This window comes from Manis javanica, chromosome 12 (assembly GCF_040802235.1).
Source record: "Manis javanica isolate MJ-LG chromosome 12, MJ_LKY, whole genome shotgun sequence".
NCBI classification, from domain to species: Eukaryota; Metazoa; Chordata; class Mammalia; order Pholidota; family Manidae; genus Manis; species Manis javanica.
In genome coordinates this window covers 38,993,312-39,020,363 of record NC_133167.1, presented here as the reverse complement: position 1 = coordinate 39,020,363, position 27,052 = coordinate 38,993,312, and the positions used below count along the sequence as shown (strand labels likewise).

The window sequence follows — 27,052 nt, the reverse complement described above, 5'->3', positions numbered from 1 at the left end:
TTTGGTGAGTTTATATGGTGGGTAATGCACAAGACTTCAAAATTTTTGTTCTCTGGTTTCTTTCATTATGTTGTGAAATATTTATTGGAATATTTAGTGTTTTTGTCCTGGCTCTGTGTCTGACTCCCATATTCTTCATCAGTTCTGTATCTCAGCTTAGTCACCTGGTGACATAAAGCCAGATTTTTCAATGGAAAGAGGAACAAACTGTGTTGCTTTTTATGTCTTATTAGTGATACTTGACATTGGATGACATATAAAACATCTTCAGAAAATCCGTAGATAATCACAGCACTTGGCACATATTAATATTGAGTAGCAGTATTATTTATTCTTCATGCAATCAGGAGTGTGCAACATGTGTCTTGTGCAACATGTGCCTTCTGCAAATATGTCTAATTTCTGTTTTTATATCAAGATTATTCTACCTTGCAATATGAAATATATATAATTATGTGTCTAAAATAACTCTGAGTTTTATAGCATTTATCTAAAAGTACTTTCTGTAGGTTTTTCATGAAGTATGGAAAGTCACCATTCTTGTTTTATATACCACCTACTTTCACATTGCGACTTCCTGTCTAGTTGCTATGATAGCATCTCAGCAGCAAGCAAAAATATTCCACCCTGAACAGTTACCATTAAACATGAGTAACTCTGTTTGACTCAGTTTGGACTGAAAGAAGAAACAGTTGACCAACACATGGGCATCACTGTAACATCCAGACAGAATTGTTACTCTTAAGCAAAAGGCCAAAAGAAGACAACCTTAAAGACCTTTGTTAGGCTGTTACAGCCTTCAACTTGGAGAAGTGAAAAGTGGGCGAACTAAAAGGATTGCCTCCTTTTACTTGCTGACTGTGGTGGTCTCAGCCCCATGGTTATATTTTTCATGGTGTTGGGATGAACATCAGGACACTGTACAAATCCAAACCCTTCTCTTTTTCTGGTTTGCTGTAGGTACTCAGCGTGCCAATGCCCGGGCTCCAGCCCCTTACAAGCGAGATTTTGAGGCCAAACTAAGGAACTTTTACAGGAAGTTAGAGACTAAAGGATATGGACAAGGCCCAGGGAAATTAAAGTAAGTCAAAGTGATACAAACCATAGGGTTTGTTGATGGTGAAAGGATGGGATGCAGTTGGGAAATTCACTGTAACTTGGGATGACCAGTCTCTGTTCTAGTAGGCATGATTATTTTGGCATGTATAAATTACTGGATCATCTAAAACATAATTCTGGAATTAAGCATGATTTAGCTTAAGGTTTTTAAAACAAACAGTGAAGACTATCACATGCCATGCAAAAGTACAGCAAAATAAAAAGTTGATTTTTTTTTCTCCTGGAAAGTATTTCTTTGTTGTCTTTTAGTATATTCATTAGCTATAATAAGGCTACCACAGTGTCCTTTATTGCACATCACTGTCTGCTGAGCTGACCTGCATGTAGGAACCCTGTGCTCAGTTCTAACTTCACTTGTCCAGTGAAATGTGTCATGAATGTTGTTTCTGCCTTTCTTTGTTTGCTTCCCTTAAATGAGGACACTTAAATATCATCATGTTGTCTGGGCTAGAATTGTCTTCATTCCCTACTTGCCCTTACCTCCTTCATCTCCACCTCCACCCCTGTCCCGTGTGCCCACTAGAGATCAATCACTGTGCCACCGAGAGAGGACAGAGCAGGGAGGGGCTGCACTGCCTGGGGTGCCTGAAAGGAGGTCCACAACCAGCCCAACACCCCGCAGAGAGGACTGGCTTGACTCTATTCACAAGTTCCGCTTTCATCACCCTCAGAACACGTCAACCTGCCCAAGCACCGTACCCCTCTGAGCTTTGCCTTTCTCACGCTTCGCTGAGGAAGGTCTTGATCAAGCTTCCTGTATTTGGCCTCCCTATCAGCTCCCTTTCTAGTACTATTGGCATTAAAGGCAAACTGATATTTGCAGAAGGATGACTTCAATTGTCACCATCACAGGTCGATTAATTGGTGGCAAGTGTCATTCATTTGTATCTGTCACTTAGGGAATCTCGAGAGTCACTTAACTTGAAATTAAATTAAGCACAAGTGTGACCCTTCTGCTTTGGAGGATGTGGAGAACTGTTTTTCTTCTTGTTCTCAGCTATCTCTCTGGGCACTTAGTAAACTGAATTCCTTGTCTAGGTGCATGGAGGCTTCAAACATTACCTCATAGGGTTCTTCCTTTACTAAACCAAAGTTGTGTTGTTTTATAATCATTTTCCTTCTGGGATAAATTGATTGGACCATTCAGGAAGGACTTGAGTTGTCTTTACAAGTCATAGGTGGAGTGCTCTATTTACCAATGATTCTCTTACATAACTTTTACTAATGCTGTTAACAGTTAAAGGCAAACAAAGTGTCTGCATCGCAGATAGCGTTGGATTAAGTCACTTCACTTTTCACTTAGCTGGTTATGGTAAATGGTAGAAAGGTAAGGATTAGAAAATAATCTGTATTTTTCAAATTGTCTCTTTATGGACAGGTTAATTATCAGAAGAGATCACTTACTAGAAGATGCTTTTAATCAGATTATGGGCTACTCCAGAAAAGACCTGCAGAGAAATAAGCTGTATGTCACCTTCGTCGGGGAGGAAGGGTGAGTAGAACAGAGAAGTGGCCTGGAGAACACAGGCTGAGGCTGTGGAGCGGATGTTTCACCACATGGTCGCTGCGGTTGCCTGAAACAGGAAATCCTTCTGGCAGGAAATGCCATTCTCATACACTTCAACTTCTCAGGTTTTTTTTTAAGCCTTCCTCTGGTTTTTAAATCATTTGACATAGAAATTCTTTGGTAAACACTGTAACTATAGATCATTTTTGAGAGCAGAAGTCTGGTTTCTTCTCTCTCACAGAGAAAAAGTGAGGCTTTGAGGAAAAAAATTAAGAACTGCATTCTAACATCTGATCTTGTTCCCTACACTGAGATATGAGTGGATGCACTTCACCTGTGAAATAAGCTCAGTTTCGGAATCACAAATCAGATTCCTGCTGCTCTACCAGGAAGCCTCCACTGCAATAACTCTTGGGCCTTGGTTCTTATTTCTCTGCCCCAGTTTTCCTCTTCCTCCAGGTTGGCAACCCTCCTACCTGCCATAAACAAATGTCTCCAACCTTCCATGACTCTTTCGTGAGTGTGCGCATATAGATAAGGGTTAGGAAATGCAGAAGTGGGGACTCCCACACAGGGTTCACTGCAGCCAAGTAGACGTAACAGTTGTTATATAACTCCAGGAGATGACAGCTCCCATCTCTCCCAGACCCCATCCTCTTTCCTCATTACAGGTCTGAGGAGAGTCTCAGCAGCTTCTCTGTAAGCCAGCCAATTCCAGAGTGTGCTTAAGAAGCCATGACCTGGGCTCTGGGTGCCTTCACTCCGGTGACTTGGATCGTTTTAAAGCTGCCCCCTCAGTCATGCCCAGGAATAACGTGTGTTAGATTATGGAATTGGAGTATTGTTAGCTATCAAATTCAACCATACAGTTGAAGAAACAGAGGCTCCAAAGTTTAAAATAACTAGATGTGCTAATGGAACTAGATAACAACACAATTGGAATTCAAAAGTAAGCCTTTTGTTTTTCATCCGAGACTCTTGGACCAACACAGGGATGTCAGCCAGAACTCCTGAACTCTGATCTCTGTGAATTTTTCCTACCTATGGATCTTTTCACTCTTCCGAGTCAGTGACTGATAACTTCTGCTCTTGTCACATGTACTGCTTATAGTCTTCCAGCTATGACTAGATTAAAGTAAATACTATATGGGGAAACAATGTAACATGACAACATTTGGGCAGAAGCTTGCGTGAGACTGGAGCCTCCATTTCTGACATGTGTTAATGCACTTCTAGCTGTGTTCGTTGGCTTAAAGATGCAGGTGCACAATTGAAAATGAAGCCAAATGCTTTTAGCCTAATCACAGATATGCATGGGATTCCAAGTATTTTGTTACATAACCAGTCTGGTTTGGATGGGAGTGCATTTCCTCCCTCAGAACTCCAGCTGCTTTCCTTCTGTGTTGGAGCACTGTTTGTTGAGGTTCTGAGATATGGGGAAGAGTCTTTGGTGGCCCTGGTACTTATATTTGAATAGAACAGATGCTTATCATGCTTGATTTTCTGAAAGCAGTTGCCTGTGATCTGGACTGATGATGTCCATTGCTAGGAGGGGGCCTAGCCTGAGTGGGGCTTGATACCTCTGTATATGATTGCCCCTAATATCCAAATGCTTCTGCTTCCCTCACCTGTCTCCTTCATGTAACCCCAGAGGGAAAACAAGGGGGAGAACAGTTTGAAATGTGACCTTGGCCATCATGACCAATCACTTAATCAGGCCCCTCTGTGTGTGGCTTGTTGAAGCTGGAATGGGGCTAGGAAATTTCTGGTCTCATGGCTTTGTCATGTCAATATCATACATGTAAATTATTAGATACAAACTTTATTTTGGTGTTAAATCATTGAGAATGCATGTACACTTTTGAAAGATTAAAGTAGTACTGTTGCTGGAAAAAAAGAAACTTTAAAATAACATAAAATTTAGAAGTTATTTTAGCCTTAGCCCTTTTTCAAACATAGTGATTCTATCACATTAAAGTTAAAGTTTATAGCATTTCTTTCAGGATTATAGTAAGTTCCCAAAGTGGAAAAACCTACCTAATTTTTTCTATGTAACTATAAAAATGGAGCTGGAAGTTTTCTGTCACTTTCCTTTAGTTAATTTTAATGCCCTCAAAATGTGTCCTTTTCTAAGTTCTTCTTGTCTGGCTATAGTAATAGGTATTTAAAAACATATACACCTAGTGCCCAGATCTTGGTTTCTAACATGAGTCTCCAATAAAAGGACCCAGGGCTCCTTGGAGAAATGACTGATTCTAGGACCCAGTCAGGAAATGTAGAAGATAGAGCTGAAAGTATCTTGTAGTGCCAGAAAGTAAAGAAATGTTAAAAAATGTCCACAGTGAGAGAGGCATGTCAAAGGGACTCAAAGATCAACTGAAAGAGCTCATGATAGTTAAAACTAGAATAATTTGATCAACAAAATAAAGTAGTATTGGGTCATAAGCAAAAGTATAAAATAAATATCTTTACTGATATAATTACGATTGAATAAATAAATAAATGGAGGAGAATAGACAAATCTTCTGTGCAGAAGATTCCATGTAATTCAGCATAAGTCCCTACCCTATAATTGTGGGCTCCATGTATTGACTTCCTTCCAAGTAGTACAGTGTGGGAAGGGGAAAAAGCAGTAAGTCTTTGGTAGAGATGCTAGGTGATCAAGGCTAAAATCAACAGTGATACATCGTATTAATATGTACTCAGTATTACTGCTTTGATGAAAACGGCCCTTTACCTCTGTAGTCTTCCTAACAAAAGCCCATTACTCAGCCTAATCACAAAGTAAAATTATCAAATAAATCCAATTCGAGGCACATGCTTCAAGATCCCTTCCCAGTACTCCTTAACACTGTCAAGGTTGTCAAAAACCAGAATAGGCTGAGAAACTGTCACAGCCAAGAGGAGCTGAAGGAAACATGACAGTTAAATATAATAAGGTATTTAGGATGGGATCCTGGAATGGAAAGGGGGCATTAGGTAAAAACTAAGGAAATCTGAATGAAGCATGGATTTTAGTTTAATAATAATGTATCAATATTGGTTCATTAATTTTAACAAAGGTACTCTACTAATGTAAGATGCTAACAAGAGAAAAACTTGTTGTGAGGCATTCTTCACACTATCTTTGCAACTTTTCTGTAAATCAAAAACTATCCTACAATAAGATATTTATTAAAAGAAAGCATATAGTCAGGATTTGGGGAGATTTGGGAAATGTTTCTCTGAATGACTTCTCTTATTTTCCTGTTGTCTGATGAGTGATTGGCACCAGGGTAATTTTTAGTATGTGTATAAATACTTACTTCTACACTTGAGGTCAGTAGAGTAATAAGTGTGTCGTGTGTAAATACATATATATTTTCAATTATAATATATAACATTATATATATTGTATATATTTATAAGATATATATATATATATATGCAATTGATTCTGTGGAAAGTCCAATTTAGTAGGGGTATTGCCATGTAGAGTATATTACTTTGTGTTTCTGATGTCCACTTTATGTTACCTATAAGGGAAAAAAATACTTTGCAATTCCTATTGATACCATCTCTATGATTATATTTTCTACCTATCATAATCAGTGTCTTTCTTTATAATAGAAAGAGAGGATTTATTTTTAAGAATATTATATCTGCCTGTACTCCAAAAAGGTGTGAATTAGCAGATTCACAGACTTTAGCTCTGCTTTGTTTCTTCGCTGAGGTCTGAAACATGATAGAGATTACTTCTGAGATGGAAGAGCTGAGTCAAAAGAAATGATGGGAAAATATGTAGGCAGAAGTTCATGGGATAATTACAAATTACATGTGAAATAGAAGTAATCCCAGAATGTTAGGGATACCTATATTTATTTTAAAAATACACAAATAATCCTAGAACCTGTTAATGCAAACATATTCATTGACAATTAACTAATTATTATTTTTCACTAAAATAATGCTTCATGTCATGAAAATGCTTGGCTTCTTACAAAAAGAGATAATTTCTAAGCAAACCACTGTGATTTAATTTGGGCAGAATTCGAAGTTCTGTTCTTGTTAAAATTTCCCTCAACTTAATTTGGTTTTCTGCCTTTGCAAAGAGGGAAGGAAGGGGTGTCAGCAGTGGTGGAGTGGCTGGAAACTGAGTCAGCGTGATGAATGTGGGGGAAAACCACACTCTGTGGCTGCCTCTGCTCTTGGCCTTGGTCTACCTAGAAGCTGCTTCTTTAGAAAGGGGGCCAGTAGAGCACCACGTATTCTTTAGTGTATTATTTTCTGCTGAGTTAAAATTCCTAGCAACTAAAGCTTATATGGTGTTAAAAGATAGCTAGGTAAACTCTTGTGTTCTGATAAGGCATCCTGGGCCATTAACTTCTTAGTATCCAAAACAGTAAGGAAATAATGGCCTGGATAAAGAGAGGATGTTTACACTGTGATTGCCTCACCTTTTTTCCTCCATGGCCAACTCTGTAAAAAGGCACCTTTCTTTAAGAAAGAATGAGTCCACTATTTGTAAGGTGCTATCCATATGACATCAATCATCTGTTTTGCAAAGCCACACTTAGCCTAGGAAGAGGATGTGCGCAGTTTGGTTTGGTGTTTTAAAAACAGATGAGCCCTTTTTGTGATATTTCTCCTGAGACAGGCAAATGAAAGCAGCTAGGGAGGATGGGGTCTGAAATGGTTTTCCCGCGTCCTGCATATAAAATGGCCAGTAGCTCTTATGAATGACTGGTCTCATCCGTACTAGAAGTTGTTTGGGGTCCTGAGTTTAATCATTTCTTCCTCAGAAATGTGTAAAGCATCATGTTAAGCTTTATAATGATGCTTTTTTTCTTCCAAGATGAGACATTGGCAGGATAGTGTAAATGACCCAAACCTTGCTGGAAAAGGGTGCTTCTGTATCTCAGCTTTTGCTTGGTGTCACTAAGTGAAACTGTCATATTAACTGGTCACCAAATTCCTTACCAACCAGGCCTTCTTAAGTGACTCAAGAACTAATGCCTTGCTGCTGTAAATATCTGAAAGTGAATCAGAAAGTACATGGGCCATCCTTGCCTGAACCAGCCTGTAAGAAAGCAAAGCTTTCTGTCTTGTAGGAAGTGACCGTATGACTTCCCAGTGCCAATGTCTTTGATTTTATAGTCTGCTTCCACTGAAATGCTTTGTTTTCAGCATTTTTTTGGTTAAAAAAAAAAGAACAGGAGGATAAAGTTAATTATTTTAACCAATATTGGAGGCCACTAACAATTTGGGTGGTTGGTCCAATAACGTGATGGTGTTTAAAATGCTTTATCAGCATGTTAGGGGGCTCAAAATTACACTGTCACCCTAAAGACATCTGTGCTTATGCCGAAATGCCCTCCGATGCAGCTGTTGTGTGCTACACACCCATTGTCCAGAGTTTCCATATTTCCGTGCCAAGCCTTTAGCTGTGGAACCAACCTAACTGGCAAAACAGGAATGTAACAAATGATCCCTGTGATATGAGTCATATTAACTATTTATATGGACATGGTTGCTAAGACGTTACAGGAAGCGCAAGCAGGAGGTACTCTGCTAGGACATGTCTTGTTGAATTAGGTAGACATACATAATGTGTAATCTACAACCTGCTGTCTGATATGTAGTTGAAGGTTTTGGATTATAATCAAATCAAGCTAATGGCTGTCTTGGCTTTAGAATGACTCTATCAGTGCTGCCAGAGTTAAAACCCAGCAGATAAAAACCTGACCAGTTGAGGAAGATACTTTTTCCTCTTAGAGGAACTGTTAGCTTTGTTCTCTCTTGGGAAAAAAGTTTTACTTTTCAACCTAAATCCTCAGGGAACTTCAGCTAGATTCAACTGTTATTATAAAAAACGGATTGGTGATATCCATCTTTGTTGTTTTAACAAATTTTCCCATATTAGAAGATATCAGACCTAGAAATGACAAGCACCAAACTCTCTAAACATCACTCACTTGTGTGAATTCTAACAGTGTGTGCCAGCTGAGTAGTCCTTTGGGCGTTGGCATAACCTATTGATGTATTGAATCAACATTCCACCCAAAGGCAAACCTGTGCAAAATTATTCACTCCGCTAGATGTCAAATAACAGTATAAATATTTGGATTGTCTTTAGAGAGCATCAGAGAGCTCCACTCATGGATTTAACAATATACAGAAAACCCCTACTGTTTATCAGGCTGAATACTTGGAATATAAATATGAGAAAGACAGAGTCCCTGCCCTTAGTATGGTTACAGTCTAGGTGTGTGTATAGTAGAGGCAGACACCTAAACAAATAATTATAATGCATTCTAACAAGTGCAGAATTATTAAAACATTGAGAGTTGACACTCAAAGAAAACCTGCTATTCCTAGCCTTTACTCTTCTCTGCAATGAAATGAAAGGATGCACACAATAAAACTTCTAAGATGCATTTGACTGGCATTCTCTATTTCTGGAAAGACACAAGGTCTGCTGATGAAATTCACCATGGATAGGAAATTTAGAGACATGTTTTGCATCCACAGGGACCCGGGTAGACAACATGGACTAAGTCTCACACAGCAAAATTTAGTAGGGAAAAGTATAAAGTTTAGTACTTATGTTAAAAAGGTACAGCCACATGCAGAAAGGATGGGCGAGTCCTAGGTTAAAGCAGCATAGGTGAAAGGTTTGAGCTGATGACTAGCTCATTATGAGTCAACAAAGTAAAGTGGCTGCTCCACAAGGCAGGGTAATTTTGAGCTGCATTAGTGGAGAGAAGCATCCAGGAAGAGAGGGCAAGAGCCCTTTCTAAGCTCTGTGCTGACGAGACCACACCTTGAGTGTTGTGATCAGTACTAGGTCAGACTTTGACTTACTGGAGAGTGTCCAGAGCAGAGAGACCAGGGTGGCTAGGGAATTCCCAGCCCGGCCTTGAAAGAAAAGTGGCCTTGTCAGGAGTAGACAAGGAGGCCTGAGCAGGTAGAGACCAGGGATACAGAAACTGCTAACCTTAGAATTCCTACAGAAAAATGACTTTTCAAAAATTTTATATCTTTAGCGTCCAGATTAGTACCCCATACATAATAGGCACTCAAATATTTGTTGAAAGAAAGCCTGTAAGTATGTGAAGAACATTCAAGTGGAAGTATTCTGCTCGTTCCTGGTGGCGTCAGAGACCAGAACTAGGTCCGCGGCAGGAAGCCAGGAAAGCGCAGGGGCCTCCTTGTGAGGAGGAAGAGTCTGCATTCTTGCCCCCGGGGTGGGGGGTGGGCAGCCAGAGTGTGCCTGCTTCGGAAGTCCCGGGGGAATCTGAGCATGGGCCTGTGGCCACAGGGTAGCCACATTCTCTTCAGCTGCCCTGGAAGGCAGTTCCGTGTCATCGCCTTTAGGCCTCTTTGGCCCTGAGAGTCGTCCCATGTTTGCATTTTTCTGCACACATAGGTTTCCTGTCAGTCTACACTTGTCATCTCCCCGAGTGCAGTGTGGGCTGGTGATGTGTGAGATGATTTTAGCTACTACACAGACTTTTTTATCTTAACATTTATGTGTATTATTAACATTTATGTGTATTATTGTGTATTAGAAAAAAAGCTGGCACATCATAATTTCATAAATATTGTAGAAGACAAGGCGACATTGGAAAAGCAAGTAAATTTAAAGTTGATTTAATGAAAAATAATAGGTAAATAACAGTATATACATATACAGATATAGCAAAAATTGAAAAAGGAGAATATGAAAGAAAGTCAGCTCTAAGTAGTTTCTATTAAACTCTCAACTAGGACATAAAAAAGCCATTTTATTTCTCTTATTGTATTCCAACTCTTTCTTCCACCTATAATAGGATATTTTTCTCTACCCCACAATCCCATCACTGAACAAACAAGACTCAGATGATTTTTTTTCTTTTCATTCGCACACACACACACACACACACACACACACATACACACGCACACACACACACACACACACTTCCCCCACAGTAATGCCCATGGAGGAAATTCCATAAGAGAAAAAAAAAATGGACAAAAGAAGTCTTATAAGATCTTACCACCCCAACTTATCTGTTGCTTTCATTCCTCCTTCAGCATTCCTTCTTGTCTCTGATCCCATGGGTGAACTTTTTATCACAGGGTAGTTCTCACTTTAATTTCAGCGTATCAAATTGCTTTACTCCTCTTTACTACATATTTTGCTTTCGACCTTCTTGGCCACTTGTCATTCCTCAAACCTAACCCAATTGTTTCTCATACTTCACTTTGACCCTGATGTCTTTGTAAGTAAAATGGAATTTTCACTGTACTTTAGGTGCTAGAGTTTCAGCTTCTTCTCCAAATACCTTCCTTAGGAAGCTTTAGACACCCTCATTTTTCTTGTCTATAATTTCCTTGGTGTTTTATAACTTAAAGTTTTCACTTGATCCTTATCATTCCATTTTTTGCCTCTGATTTCCCTAGGCAGCCTAGCCTAGTATCTGTAATATCCCCTCAGCAATTCCCTAACATGTCTTTCACTCTCCATTTAAAAATGTCTCAGAGATCCATGCAAACACATTGTCCCATGTGTATATGTAGCCAATGCCCTCTAGATTTACCATTTAAATAACACATTCCCACTTTACTCCCTTCCCCCATACCCTCACTGCAGACATTTAAAATATTTACCTCTTTAGACATACTTATACAATTAAATTTATTAGCATATTGTCTATTTTTTCATTATGTGATGTTAACTTTGGGTATGCTTCGCAAAAATATCCATTTTGCTAGTTTGGGTTGAGACGTGGATGAGCTCAGGAATCATCATTGTTCGGTTTATTTTGGATAGTTAGACTTGTAATGAGTGTTCTATAGAAAGCTAAGCTGTAGGAAATGTGCCCAATATAGAGAAAAAAATGTTAACTGTTTTTTTTGTGTGTGGATTTTTTAAAAGGCTGGATTACAGTGGACCTTCCAGAGAGTTTTTCTTCCTGGTGTCCAGAGAACTCTTTAACCCATATTATGGCTTATTTGAATATTCAGCCAATGATACATACACAGTACAAATAAGTCCCATGTCTGCTTTTGTTGACAATCACCATGAGTGGTAAGTATCTTCTCCCCTAATCTTTTCTTCAGTTGAATTTCTGTGATAATAGTTTTTATAAGAACCCAAATTTCTTTTAACATTTTTTTCTTTGGAGGAAATAGTATTTTTAGTTAAGTAAAATGTTTTCATTGCCAAATTTAAATATATAGACAGTCTCCAAGCTAGGAATAGATTATGTTCCAGAAGACCAATTTTAAGTGAGCTGGGTGGAATTCAAAAGGTTTTCCCACTGAAAGAAAGTTACAGATGATGATAGGTTCCTGGTGAGATCCCTAAGTCCCTCTGCACCTTAGGACATCTCTGAGCTCTGATGCAGCATGGAGTCAGTAGGGGAAGGTCCTGACCCAGAGATTAGGAAGCTTCTAGAGCAGCCCTTGGGGAAGTGGCCAACACTGGTGGGAGAAGCAGGACAGCTGGGCTGCTGGCTGAGGTCCTGATGGTATTGTAGTGAGAGGCCGGGTAGCCTGGAGGAACCAAGGTGGGAGAGAGCCCGGCAGAAGGCAGGAGTGCAGGAGTTCCGGCAGAGGCTGCTTACCCTATTAGCCATTTGAAACTGGTAACCAGGGATTGCCCCTTTCCTAAATTCTCATACAAAATCATCAAGGAAAACTGGTAGAGGATTCCCATCTGGGGATTATTCATTCAGAAAATCACAAATTATGATTTTCTTCTCAAATGTCCTTATATTTCTTTTAAATCCCTGCATTTATAAACTTGAAATATTTTTATAACCCCTGTTCGCTTGTTTCTGTTCATTTTCACTGATAGTAGTCAAAGAAGAACATGAATAGGACTCACAGAAGAAGTTTCTTTGAGTCATGAGGTTAATATTGGCAGGTGAAGGGTGTTAATGTTTAGGATTTATTCTTCAAATTGACATCCGTTTAGCTACAATTTGGAATCCTCCTAGCTACAGCTATTGCAGTTATGCTAACGTAAGTGGAAATAAAGAAAAACAAAGCTGCTGGACATTAATCTTGAAACAGCTGCCTAATACCAAAATTACAAATTGACAGTATGAACCTCAGTGTGGATTTATACTTTTGGAAGACATCAGATTTTCAAAGAGCTAGAAACTTGAATACTTTTGATAGAGAAAATAAGTGTACATCTCAGTCAGCAAACCCAGTCATGAGAGATATATTGAATAAAGTTTCCAAAGTGATTCAGAATAGAATTGAGCCTTGAAATTTTAGAGAACAGAATGTCCCATGAGGAAACTCCCCCAAATGTCCACATGCATAGTTCTTAGAGGGTGACAATTACCATCAGGAGTGGGTTTGAAAGAAAATAGCAAAAGGAATTGTTTCATTCTGAGATTGGATTTTTGCTCAAAAGGGAATTGCTTCTGGGTTTGTATTAGAGAAATCCTACTAATATTCATGCAGGCGGACTAGGAGGGGACAACATTTTCCTCACCACCACTGGTCTCATTCTGTCAACATCTGTTAGAAGTGGTTTGGGGAAATCACTGGCACACTAATGGGGAATTCATCCTGGCCATGTTGGGTGCTCTATGGGGGACATTATTGACTCACTCTGAGTCCCTCTAAATATCAGAGTGAAACAGATTTCTTCAACAAGTATCTGTGATTATTGGCCTAATGAAGACAGCCTACAATGCATACAAACTTGTGGACCTATTAGGCAATTAATCTTGGACAAACTTAGATGGTTAGATCTGGATGGTGTTCTAGAAAGCAAATAGAACCATTTAGACACATGGTGATATGTAAGCTATCTCCTGCTTTCCGCTCACAGGTTCCGGTTCAGCGGTAGGATCCTCGGTCTTGCCCTAATACACCAGTATCTGCTGGATGCCTTCTTCACACGGCCCTTTTATAAGGCTCTTCTCAGAATGTAAGAGCATTTTTATTGCTTATGTAATTAGCATGTAAGAATGCAATATTTTCTTTATTGAAAAGGGTCATTTACAAATATCATTTATCTGCTCATTCTCAAATCTGTTGTTATTAAACAATAGTGCTTTAGATTTCTGAAACGAATACAATTTTAAATACATTACTGTAGTTTTCCTTCTTTTGATCCTTTATTCTCATCTCACTGCCAAAATCTTAGTTTTGTTCTACTCCAAATAATATTCTTGTTGGTGGCAACACATGTTTCTTCAACACATTTATGTTTCAAATGCAGCACTGGAATTCCTGTATCCTTAATGCTGATTAAGAGTAACTTATTTGTGGGTTAGTCTTGGTGACTCACAGCCCCCTTTCCTTTACTAGATGCATTTTATATTTTGCTTTGTGCATACTTTCAACTGCTTACTCTTGGTTCAAATTTTCCTTCTCTTTTGTTTTTGTCTTATTTTTGTTTATTTCTTCATTAGCAGTGAGAGTCCCATATTTTTCTTGAGACCTCCCTAAAGGCAAGACAGTATAATTTATGATGGCGGATGAAAATTCAACATTCACAGAACTTTTTTCATTGTTATTACAGTGAAAGATTGCAATTATTGCAAGATGTAGAACAAGCAGTTTCTGTCCTGTAGTCAGTAGTCATTTACAAGGCCGAACAGGAGCAGGCAACTGTCTGTAGGGTGGGGTAGTAGCTCAAACTTGTGATGAGGAAGCACGGAATGATTGCTTGGTTCTGTCCTCCTCATTCCCTAACCAAAGGCTACGTACCTGCATTTTTTTTTTTTTTGCCGTTTATTGTGTTTATTCTCTGCTTTCATATACATCAAGTAATACGTTAAATGCTTCAACATTTTTGCAGATTTATTATTTGTCATAAAAGAAATAGCCCCAAAGCATTTGCCAGATCATTCTCTACATACTACTTGAAGACACAGATCATTATAAATACAGTTTGAGCTTCTAATGCACACTTCTTCAATTGCATTTTCCTCACTGCTCTTGAGAGATAACCATAATCTTAAGCTTGGCAATTATCATTCCCATGTCTTTTTTTTTTTTAAGTTGAAGTATTGTTGATATACAATCTTATATTGGTTTCAAGTATTCAACACAGTGGTTCAATAGTGACCCATATTATGAAATCCTTACACCCACTAGTGCAGTTACTATATGTCAACATAGGAAGATGTTAGAGAATCATTGGCTATATTCTACATTCTGACATACCTGCTTTCTGTAAAATGGAAGCCTAGACCCCAAATGAAAACAAAATTTTTCAAACGGGCTCTTAAGTGGGTCAGTAGACTTTGCTTTTCCCCTTTTTGGTGTCTGGTCAGAGGAAGCCCTAGGCAACTGGGCACTGGCCATCTGCTGCCCTAGTTCCCCTAGGCCCATTTTGTATCTTCCCATCTCATTGCCCTATCTCCCATCTTCTCACTTGAGCTTCCCAAAAGAGTAGTCTATTCCAACTCTTGACATACCGTCAACACACTTTAGCCTGGCTTCTTTCCACTAGTAAATTCTGGAAGCTTTTCAAGAATATTTTTCATTCCTTATCTTAATGGACCATTCTACTGCTTTTGACACAGTTGTCCGCTGCAGCTCCCACCCATGCATCATGAATCTCCTCCTCTGGTGTCCACAACACTGTGCTTCCGCTGTTCTCCTTTTGTATCTCCTTTGAGGGCTTTTCCTCTAACTTACCCTTAAGCCAAATTATTCCTGAAGCTTCCATTCTTAGCCCTCTGCTTTTCTCTCTCCATGTGCTCTCATGGAGAAATCTCTTTACCCATCTCATGTCCCATTGACTCAAATCTGTACCCTCAGTCTTGATTTCCTTTGAGTTGTAGGTTCAGTTGGTCAACATTCCACTGAATATCTCCACTTGCAAGTCTCACAGGTACCTAAAAATCAACACGGTTAAAACTAAACCCATTGATTTCCCCTGACCTAAAAATATACCTTCTCCCATAGTCATAGTTCATGGTGCTGATACTATAAAGTCACTCTAGTCAGAAATTGGGAGTCACCCTCAAATCAGAGGTGGCAAATATACAGCACAGGTTCCTCTTTTCCCTACCTCCCACCCCATTCCCATGGTGTAGCTCACAAATTCTTTATGGTACTTCTTCCTGCAGAACTCGTGGTGGACTCAGGAATGTTTTCAACATAAGCCCTTAAGCCTGGCAAGTAATCGGAGTTGGCTTGCAACAGGAGTTCATTTGCACCTCTATTTTAGATAGCCTTTATATCCCCCAGTAAAGCCATTTACTAATTTCCATATTTACCTCCTAAATAATTATTAAATGTTCTCCTCTCCAACCTTAATAACTGTGCCCTAATTAAAACCCTTATTTTATTTTGACCAGATGACTGTTGTGGTCTATTAATCAGTCTCTAATAATAACCACCACCCCCCATTTTAATCCTTTACAGTGCAACTTCCAGAGAAACAATTTAAAGTCACATCTCACATCTGATCATACCATTCCCTGTCCTAAAACCCTTCAGTAGTTCTGAATCACCATGCTCTTCAAAGTGACATTCAAGGCCTGCTCCCTGCTCCCTTTCCAGCCTCATTCTCTGGACATTCTGCACGGGTGTTAACCCTGGTATAGTCAGTATGCACGGAGTAGTCTGCATGCTCCAGGCCTGTGCACTTAGTTCATGTTGCTCTCCCCTTCTCTCTCCTCTCTTTTCCCCATCCTCCTCTTTTTCATCCATTCTGCTTTACCTCTCTAGCTTTTAAACAGCCTGGACAATTTAATGTAGGTATCATCTTCTCCAAAAAGCTTTTCCTGAATCTCCAGTATGAAGTAAATGTCCTACATTTTACTGTGATAGCTCCCTATATCTTCCTTATCTTTGTTTTAATTGCAGTTTAAAATATATTAGAAAAAGGGACATAAATCATAACTGTTACCCACCTTAGACTATCATTTAGAGCCTTATATTAACTTACCTATTTATCTACCTGCCTCCCCAACTAGATCATTAGCTCTTTGAGGGCAATAACTGTTTAAAGTAGCTATTAAGATGTCAGGCACATACTTGATGCCTAATAAATGTTTAGACAGACCCAAACAAAGTGGCCTTTGACATTAGGCTGATGGGAGGAGACTTCAGAACAACTAAAGCACATCAATTGCTGTACCTACCAACAGGGCCATCTAATAGCAACTCCACTTCATGCAGATACTCTGTAAGTAATGATAAAAGAGGAGAGAAATATTAAAAATTCATTGTAATTATAGAGAGATTCTGTGACTTGTAATCACAGAAAGAGTAAGAACCCTGAACAAAAAGGGGATATATATGAATGTGGATCACAGAATCTAGTATTTGGGAGAAAAACAGTTAAAGTACAGTATAGAAATACATAAAGAATTTCTAATTAAGGGAACAATATTTTTAGGTAGTATGATGTAGCCAAAAGAATACTAAACCCAAGTTGTCAACCCAAGTTCAAGTTCCCACTCTGGCACTAATTGTGGGTGACTGTGCAAAGGGCAGCCACATCTTTGCACCTCCAATTCTGTGTCCATAAAAGAAAGGAAAGGCTGAGTGATTTCTCAGGCATTTTGTATAATAACTCAGGATTTTTAAATGTTATACCAAATTTCTGATTTATTTCACTGGTTTAGTTATTGAATTTGACTAAGAATATTCCAGAAATTACTGCCTATTTAGTTGATCATGCTCTTTAATTCTTAGTTTCTTTTGTCATGACTCTGGGGTTTGCTCATCGCCATGCCTACCTATTTGTTTCTACCGGTTTATTATCTTAGTCTGTGTGACCTGAGTGATCTAGAGTACCTTGATGAAGAGTTTCACCAGAGCCTGCAGTGGATGAAAGACAATGATATCCATGACATCCTGGACCTCACATTCACTGTGAATGAAGAAGTTTTTGGGCAGGTCTGTGTATGTGAATAATTGGTGACTAAATGTGTTAATTAAAAACTATTGGTTGGAAAAGAATTAATTCAGTAGCTAAGATCACATGTTTATTTACTTGTGGCTTGTCAGGTGGTTTAAATCCAGATTTATGTACAGTTACAATATCTTGGTTACAAAGATTCTGTTAATGCCAACTACAGATTAAGATGTTCTAATGTACAGATTGTGATAACTAATTGTGTATTGTAAGCAATCTTCTTATTTCCAGCTAAAATAGCCACATGATATTAAGATGTGCTTTGTATAAAATACAGTTTTTAAAAGTCCATGTCACCTTAGAATTGAATATTAAATTATTTAATTGGCATTTACATTTAACTGTTATTCGTATTTAAGAATTTGAAATTGACTGTTTTGAAGTTGACGGAAAGTAAATAATACTTTGGTAAAGGTTTGAAAAAATACTGTTTTTTTCAAAGTTGGTAAAAGGGTTGGTTTAAAGGTTTCAGATATTATATACTAACTCAAAAGTAATATTCTTATTTAGACATTACTAATTACCTGGTCTTCTGAAGAAGTTCTCAACTTAACATTCTCTTGAATGTAATTCTGCTTCCTTAAAGTAAATCTTTACTTAAGTACTGGCTTTCTGTATGTAGTTGATTCTGAACCCTAAAGGAATTTGTGAAAGTATGTTTTTGTCCAACGTTCAAATAGCGGTGGGCCAAAACCTGGAGCCAATTTATTTTCATTTAAAGGACTTATTTGTTTAGTCAGGATTTAAAACTTTATCTTCAGTACTTGCAGTTTTATTAACCACTGAGGCTTTCAGGCATCAGCTGGATGCTTAGTTTTTAAGTGAGCATCGGCGTGTGCCTGGGCTCCGCGCCCACCCCCAGTGTGCGATGCGCCCAGGCCAGGGCAGGCAGGGGTAGCGCTGGGTTCAGCTCACTGGGTTTCAGCAGTGTTCTTACAGCATCAGTCCTGCTTCATGGTCAGTGCTTGTGTCTTTTAATCTCAGATTACCGAACGAGAATTAAAACCAGGGGGTGCCAATATCCCAGTCACAGAGAAGAACAAGAAGGAGTACATCGAGAGGATGGTGAAATGGAGGATTGAGAGGGGTGTTGTACAACAAACAGAGAGCTTAGTGCGTGGCTTCTATGAGGTAAACACAGTCAGTGGGAGTGGGGTTTTATATTCTCATACCCAGTTCATCTTACTGTACTTTATGCAGTATTTCCATTTTTCTTTTTCTGTATTTACTGTTGGTGTTTTTCAAGAGCACAAAAAGCAGATTATCAAAGTGAGAAAAAATGAAGCTTAATACCCTGTTGAAAGAGATCATTGAAATAAAATGACCTGAATTCAAGTAGCATTTGGTAATTTAGTGGCCACTGATAACATTCAAGTCAACTGTCTTACTTATGCTTAGATACTGGAAATCAAATCTTGTGCTAGATATGGAAAATGATTGTATCCGAGGGTCAGAGTGGTTGTTACAAGTACTCCCTGTGACTTCTTCTGTAGGAGCACTAGGTCTTTTTCAAAAGAGAAACCCAAAGTAGATTAATCAGTGGTCAATTGTAAAACAAAAATTCCATTGAGGAAAATCTCATCACCCTTGTACTAAAAACACCTTGTGTTTTATAGAGAGCTTTACGGTTTTTCATGTGCCTACCCAGAGCACTTTCACAGTATTCCCAAAACTCCTCGTGTCCTCCTTTTCCGATGAGGTCTTACAATAGCTGAGATGTCTCCAGATTCTTTAGCCATGCCCTGTATTCTTTTTATTCCACAGGTGGTGGATGCCAGGCTGGTATCTGTTTTTGATGCAAGAGAACTAGAGCTGGTCATCGCAGGCACAGCTGAAATAGACCTAAGTGATTGGAGAAACAACACCGAATATCGAGGAGGTGAAATTTGGTTTATAGACGGCTGGATTTTAAGGTTCAAATTAAAGAGAGGCAAATGGCTCGGCATGCCAGTCTGAACCCCAGGCAGGCAAAAGCCTCCCACTCTGTAAACATAGGTCTGTAGTAGTCTCTTGAGACCTTGGGCAAGGTACGTTCCCTTCTTTTCCTAGTTACCTCATCTGTCAAGAGGAGGAAGGACTGTTTACACACCAGCTAAAGATGCTATAACTTTTAATTGTTGGTGAAGAAATGTGACCTAAGAACACTGATTAATTGTTTTATGGTGCTATTAGTGAGGCACCAGGGAGCTCACACCCAGCTGGTCAAACTCCACCTCTTCTACCTTCATTCTAAAATTTGAAGAGGCACACCCTCTGAGCTTCCTAATGAACAGTTTTTCTACATTTCACTGAACTGCTGATCAGCTGTAATTCATGGTTGAAACACATGAATGAAATAAGACATGCTTTTCAAAAAAATTCAAGAAGTTTCTTGAACAAGCCCTTTTAAATGTATGCATTAAGTTTCACAAAAAAGGAAACTGCTGTAGTGACACTTTGCCACGTGGCAAGCTTTAGAAGTGACATTTCTGTCGATTGAAACTAATTTATAATTAGTGATTGGGATCAGAACCTTTGAAATTTCATTGCTGGATCCACACCTTGGAAGGGATCGGAAGGCAACCCAGAGTGAAAGTTTATCCATAACTATAGGCAAAGAAAGACTACATCCTCTGAAATTTATTGAGACAATTTAAAGTCTTCAGAAAGTAGTAACAAATGACAGTTGTTTTTTGTTTTGGTTATTTAACTTAGAATATAAGAGATGAGCAGTAGTTCTGAACTTGGAGAATGAAAAAATATAAACTTTAAGTCATTGAATTAACCACTTAGCAGAATAAACTGAGAGTTGACGAGTCCTCCAGTTGTCTGTAAATTGAAACAGAGAATTTTTTTTAAAACAAAAATTTTTTGAGTTTGGATTTAAAAAAAGGAAAAACAACATTTGCTAAGTTGCTTTTGCTTTTGCCTGTGCTTGGCTTTTCTCACTCCTCAGTGCTGCCATGAGCCGGCCTTACTCGCCCATTTGCTCTGAAAGGCAATTCTAAATTGTGGTTTCCATTGCTGCTATTTCTGCAGTCTAACCGCCATGATAAGCCTTGTCCAGTAGGCCCCAGGTGTAATTTATATATGGCCTTGGTTATTATAATTTTGTTATCCAAGCTGTTTTCACTAACCAGAACGATTTATCCAACATGCAACATAACTTACCTTGTACCATAAACATTATGAATTCACTCCTCACCCCCAGGAGATTCTAATAGCAGTGGTGTTAATCAAATCAGCCATTTTTGTATTTATATAGTATAAGCTTTTATTCACTGTAAATAAACAAGGCCGTATTTCTATGGTTACTATAAGTCTTATCAAATGAAATCCTTGGGAGGAGAGTGTGGGGGGAGGACACAGGAAAGGGCGAGCTCCTGCAGCCATGTTTGCTAACCCAGCTAGTTGGCATTGAATGAAGAGGTTGCTGCCATTTGCCACCTGTTCATAAAACAGCTGTTTATAGAGAATATGATGAGACACTTTCGCTCCTCCTCCTCCAAAGAGTTTGGCACAAACAGCACAGGAAAAGTAGAAAAGGCCAATTCGTAAGGTCACAAAACTTTAAAGCTATCAAGAGCTAATGTACTTACTTTATAGGTGAGAAAACTGTTTGCTCAGCACCATATAGCTGGCTCTGCTAAAGGCAGAACAGGAAACCTATGCACCACTATGTCCAGTCTAGTTATATTTACCCTTTATTGGGATCCCTTTCTCCCCAGAGGACAAGTATCACTGATCAGATAATAAACAGGAAGGCAAGATTCCCCCCCAAAACTACAAACACTAAAACAGATGAGGAAAATCTGAATTTAAAGTAGTTTCTATCTACTTTCTTACTTCGGTAGAGTAGCCTTATGCACATTGAATGTATCAGTTAAGTGGTTTGAATCACAAGTTATACCTTAATCCTTGTCAACCTTCTCTCTGAATTTAATTTTTATTGAAAGATTTTAGAATCTGCAACGTTGCCTTAATTTACCTGTGGGATCATACTTTTGACACTTTATTAAATTCTGCTCATGTGGATTAAAAGTAACATTTAGGTTGATGATTACTTAGAATTTATGACTTGACGGAATTAGAGTAATAAAGTTACTTTTCCCTTTTTATTAAAAAAAGTATTTAATTTTAAAATATGAACACTACATATAATTTTAAAATAGCTTACAATCATGTATTTGATTATGTGTCTCTCTTTTACCAGGACCCTGTGAGGGTCTATTTTCTTTGCCATAGAACTCCAAGCTTAGTGCAGTGCTTGGCATAGTGGTATTCAGATTATTTTTTTTAATAAATGGCCAAAAGAGTTAAGCATTTCCAGTAACAGCAATTATATTTTTCATAAATGATATGGTTAAAATAACTTACTTGTTGTTCTTTTCTCCACTAGCTTCATGTAGTGACCACTAAATGGAAACAGGGACCTCTTGGTTTCATTTAAGTGTTGTTTTTGTTTGACTCTTGACACTCACGTGATCGTATTTGCAGTGTTATTCCTTAGCCTGAAATTATAAACAACCTTTAAAGAATCCAAGATGACGATTTATTTCTGGGGTCTTTTGTTGACATGTCATGGTGGTTTAAGATAGACAACTCAAAGTAATATGGGCTTTCATGATTGGTTTGATAGGATATCATGACAATCATATTGTAATTCGGTGGTTCTGGGCTGCAGTGGAAAGATTCAACAATGAACAACGACTAAGGTTGTTGCAGGTAAGATGCCATTAGTTAGTCTTTTTAACGCCTTAACTTAATTATTGTTGGAATTACATATTTTTAACAATTGCTATGTATACTCAGTAAATACGTCCCATGCTTATTTGCAAATGTGGAATATACTGTTTCCAGATTCTTCTGATTGCATGGTTCTGTGGCTCCCTCACTATGCAGAGCATGCCTGACCAAGTCAAAGCATTTCATTAGAGTTATGAGGAAGTACCAGCTCCGGTCCAGAAATCCTGGGAGCAACATCTGCTTTCAGGCAGTTTGGGCCCTTCAGCAAGAAGCCCTAGGGTGCTCTGCAGGCCAGCATCCCTAGCAAGAGAAAGAGATAACCATTATTCCTGTAAGAACTGACCCAGTTCCTTAGTAAAGAGTCCCTTTTCTTCCTCCATCTAACATTCCACAAATTTGAGACAACTGTGAAGTTCAACACTGGGAAAACCAACTCATTATTTCTTGTGGTATTTACAGTCACCAGGGCAACTGCTGGTCCATTGCAGCTAAAGAAATGCCAGACATGAGGACACCTTCTGGATGCTCGGGCAGAGCTGAGACCCAAGACCACTGGGTCTTAGCTTCTTTGGATCAAGAATCTGGTCTCCAATTTGCAGACCCAGAAATTCCTTTTTTTTTTTTAATTCACCTGAAGTTGATCAGGGGCTGATGCTAAGTAGACTTAAGTTGATTGATGTACCCACTTTATTAATCTACAATGGGAAATGTACCTGGTTTAAGCTTCTGAGCTGGTCAGTGGTACAGAATGCTTTATCTTCTACAAACCCTCACATCCCCTCTCCCTTTACAAGGCAGTGCCCTGTGTGTACTCTGCGGCTCTTGGTCGGAATCCTAGCATTACGGTTGTTCCACACCTATAAAGTGGCATCTTTTGATCTTGCCCACCAGCGAGCTGCCTGCTGCCCTTCCCCAGGAGCTGTGCATGTGATTGATGCCCTGCCCATCCCCACAGTGGTCTCTCGGCTTCACCTTCTCCCTCTGTTCTCTCGGGTTGGTAGTTCGTTACAGGCACTTCCAGCATTCCCTATGAAGGATTTGCTTCGCTCCGAGGGAGTAATGGCCCGAGAAGATTCTGTGTGGAGAAGTGGGGGAAAATCACTGCTCTTCCCAGGTAAAACAGAAAACAGTATTTCTTTACTGTCACTACAGAGTGTTAGAGGTACTTTAACTTACACATCTCCTGTAATTACTTACTGCTCATATGTTAAAAGTTTGGGAGAGTGGAAAAGCCTTTAGGATGAATTTCTCTCTCATCACCTTTCTTCTTGGTCATACTTAAAATGCATATATTCATATCTTAAAATACAAAATGCAACAATCCCAAGAGTATTTCTTACCTTTAGTAAAGCAACATGGGTCATCATACTTGTAGCTGCCTGTGATTGTAGCTCTGATATAGATATTTCCAGAAGCCCTAAGTTTTACATTTACATTAATAACTATTTAGAGCCCCTTAGTTTCTAAAGATTACAAAGATGTGTGTAAGTGGTCTGTACCTCTTTAGTTTATACTGTACATGCCTTAATTCCAGAGTGCCCTCTGCACTGTGTTCTCATTCATAATAAGATAATATGTTTCCTTGGAGTGGAAAACAAAATGTCTTACTGCTGCTACTCATATAGTCTGGTAAGGTAGCATTTGTGAATAATAGGTGTTTGGAATTGAGTAGAGATAACTAGAGCTGAAGCAAAAGAAGTTAGGGAGCAAATGAACAAAAGAGGAATAGAGAAGATTTGGTTTTAGAACTCCTTTATCCATTCAAAAATAATCATATGGAATTTTTGAGTTAAAGAGGACTTCAGCTTGCCTCCCATTTCACTACTAATAAAACTGCAATCAGGAGAGGTTAAATGATCCTCCCAAGGGATATTAGGAACCTCAATATGCCATCCTGAGTTAAAAGAAACTTTGTACAACTTCAAGAAACCTGTCAACAAGATTCCTTCTTAGCAATTACAAGATACTAGTTCTTAAGAATTATATTCTAAGCATCAACACATGAAAAAGGGGACAATGAAAATATAAACACAGAGAGCAGTGAACAGTGCAAGGTCAGGGCTGGCCTAAGGCCCTGCTGCCCCCTGGGGTGCCCCTCACCCTGGGAGCAGAGGCACTAAACACCTAAGTGTTACCTGACATATCTGATCTAAATTTCAGAGACTGTAATTTCATTATTTTAAAAACTCTTTTATTTTATTTATACCTGAATCATGCCCTCTTCTCCCTCTACTCAAGTACATATTTGTATCTCAAAGCAGATTCACACTATATGAGTAGCGTCTTTCACCCAATGAGAAACTTAAGGATTAGCATCAAGGAGGCAGGAAAGGGCAGATTAATTGTGTCACATTTCTCTTGATTTGTTTTTGTAAGGATTTACTTTAGTAAAGTGGATGGAATTTTACTTTACTTAAAGGTGAAGCAAAAGCATATATGCAGTTGTTCACCTTTAGTCACTGAGCCAGGGAGGGGATGGTCTATTAGGTTCGGTTGAGCAGCAAGAAGTAACACCAACAGGTTGTTGAAAAATCTTGGGGGTTGGGCTGGATTCACTTTTCTACTTCCCCCTTGGAGCACCAGGAAGCTCACTCGCTGACTCAGGATCAGTGGTGTTCCTCAGTGTCGTTGCGTACACACAGTTAGGCAATAGGCATTGTCATTTCTTCCGGTGTCCAATATGACCTAAGTCTGGTTCTAGACTCCTAGTTTTACCCAGATTATAAACTAACATAAATAAAGGTGATATAAATAAAGGCACATCAGGCAAATAGACTATTTGCATACCCTGTCTGTAACAAGCCCTAACTTTTTAAGTCCAATAGGAGAAAAGAGCTACTTGGCTATTCTATTTCACAGTTAGTCAACTTACATAACATAGTTGAAGCATGAGTTCAGACCTAAGGCCTATGACACACTTGCCATGTGATCCTAACCAAGAGCCCAGATCTCTGAAGAGTAAGGATAACAATGCCATGCTCAAACAGTATATGTGATGAGTGATTAAGATAATGTACATGAAAGCCCATAGGGATAGTAGGTTTTCTTTGTTCTGTTTAACCTTCTATCCTGAATCTTCAATAAGCCCCCATGATGCTGTAACTACTAAAATGTGCTCTACCATGAACATACATCTGGAGGAAAAAAATAAAAAGGAGAACTTCAATGCATGACCATATAGTTTTATCCCAAGTGATTTCTTCACCGATAACTCATCACCTTTTATGAAATATGAGATGTTATTTACATGTAAGAAGACCTGTAAGATTGGCTCTGGTCTAAAGAGATTGTTTTATATGGCTGAGTCCATTTCTCCTGCCATCAAAATAGATATACTGAAGCTACTTTTTTTCCTGCTATTTCCTGCTAGTTTAAGTTACAGAACTAAAGAGCTGGTCTGTCTCAAGCAGGTCAACACCAATGGTATTTCTTTTCTTATTAGCGAGATCATGTTTAACATTGAAAATGTGGTATTGTACATGCTGGAGACAAAATGGATGGATGTCCTTCTTACTTAGAAAATGTATTCTGTAAGCCTTCTGGCAACGTCTTGTGTCAGGCATAAGGGCTGGAGCCTAGGAAGTCAGACTGCCATGAAGGGTGAGCGCGGGGCAGTCCCAGCACACTGGAGGGTGTCTTGGTTTTTCTAGACGTGGGTGGGTTGTGGGCCTTTCAGCCTTTCAAGCAAGCAAAAGCAAGTCTCACTCTCTTCTCAGATTTCCAGGTCTCCCTTTGTGGTGGCAGTGAGCAGTGCTAGCCACAGTATGTGGGCCAAGAAGTATTAAAGTATATGGGTTGTCTCTGAAGCCAGTACAAGTTGAACCCATGGCTCTTTTTCCTTTCTTGTGATAATAAGTATCCAGAGACCTAGGTGATAAATAATGATGTAGACAGACGGATGTCTCCATGGAGGCTTATAGTCTGAACACATTTCTGCACTTCCCCTGCTTCATGGTTGGTAGTCAGCTCTGAATTTTGCATTTCTGTGGATTTCCTAGCACCTGATGGACTTAGGATACAATAAAATTCACTTTATGGCAGTTGTTCTTGAACATTCAAAAAAAACAGGCTGCTACCATGCCAGCCTGGAAAATGCAGGGCTAATCCTCTCTCCCAGTGTGGTGTGGAGCTTATATGTTTATCTCAGAGGTTCTTGCCAAGTAGGATGATGGGACAGAGTGGGAGCTACAGTCATGATGGGGAAGTGTTGGTTTTGCCAAAGAGGGTAAACATTTATTTTTTACAACAACTATATCTGGAGATTATTAAGAATGAATACTGACTCAAATTAAGAAATAAGATTTAATTATGAAGTGGGTGTCTCAGGGAGACAGTTTTTCCAGTGTACTAGAACTTAAAAAGGTACAATTATTTTTTAAAGATATGACAGCTTTTTTTATTTTTAAAACTCTGATGACAAAAAATGCTAAAATTTTATCTGTCTACTACTATCTACTGTCATATATGTTTCTACTACTGAGATCATTTCTGTTAATATTTTGGAGCTTATTCTTTCACTTAGTTCTAAACACACATATACAGAACACACATTAAAAACAAAAATACAATTTTTGCTATACTGTTTGTAACCTGCTTTTTTTTTTAGCAAATATCTCTGTGAATTATGACCATCTCTCCATGTCATTAAATATTGCTCTACAATGTCATCAATAGCTCAGTTTTTCCTCTTCTAATACAGAGAGCATTGTCTCCTGTCAAAGCAAACTGTCAGCTAGGGAATAGGAAAATAACTGAGGAATCCTGTAACACAGGGTCACTTTGCTTACTTAAAAAAAACCAGATTTAGAATATGAGCTGGTCACTGGAAG

General features: G+C 38.8%; 1 protein-coding gene across 6 annotated transcripts in view; it reads left to right on the top strand.

Moving 5' to 3' along the window:
• Positions 1-27,052, top strand: part of HECW2 (HECT, C2 and WW domain containing E3 ubiquitin protein ligase 2) — a 344,914-nt gene that overhangs the window by 301,840 nt on the left and 16,022 nt on the right. For 4 of the 6 annotated variants that reach the window (XM_073218419.1, XM_037009108.2, XM_037009112.2 and 1 more), the window contains 9 exons: positions 961-1,081; positions 2,498-2,611; positions 11,529-11,681; positions 13,446-13,544; positions 17,350-17,479; positions 18,483-18,629; positions 19,263-19,377; positions 22,117-22,202; positions 23,115-23,337. In XM_073218419.1, coding sequence (XP_073074520.1) covers positions 961-1,081; positions 2,498-2,611; positions 11,529-11,681; positions 13,446-13,544; positions 17,350-17,479; positions 18,483-18,629; positions 19,263-19,377; positions 22,117-22,202; positions 23,115-23,337 — 1,188 coding nt within the window. Of the gene's footprint in view, positions 1-960; positions 1,082-2,497; positions 2,612-11,528; positions 11,682-13,445; positions 13,545-17,349; positions 17,480-18,482; positions 18,630-19,262; positions 19,378-22,116; positions 22,203-22,682; positions 23,338-27,052 lie in introns of those variants that run through there. The other 2 variants (XM_037009109.2, XM_037009110.2) reach the window with 2 other exon arrangements.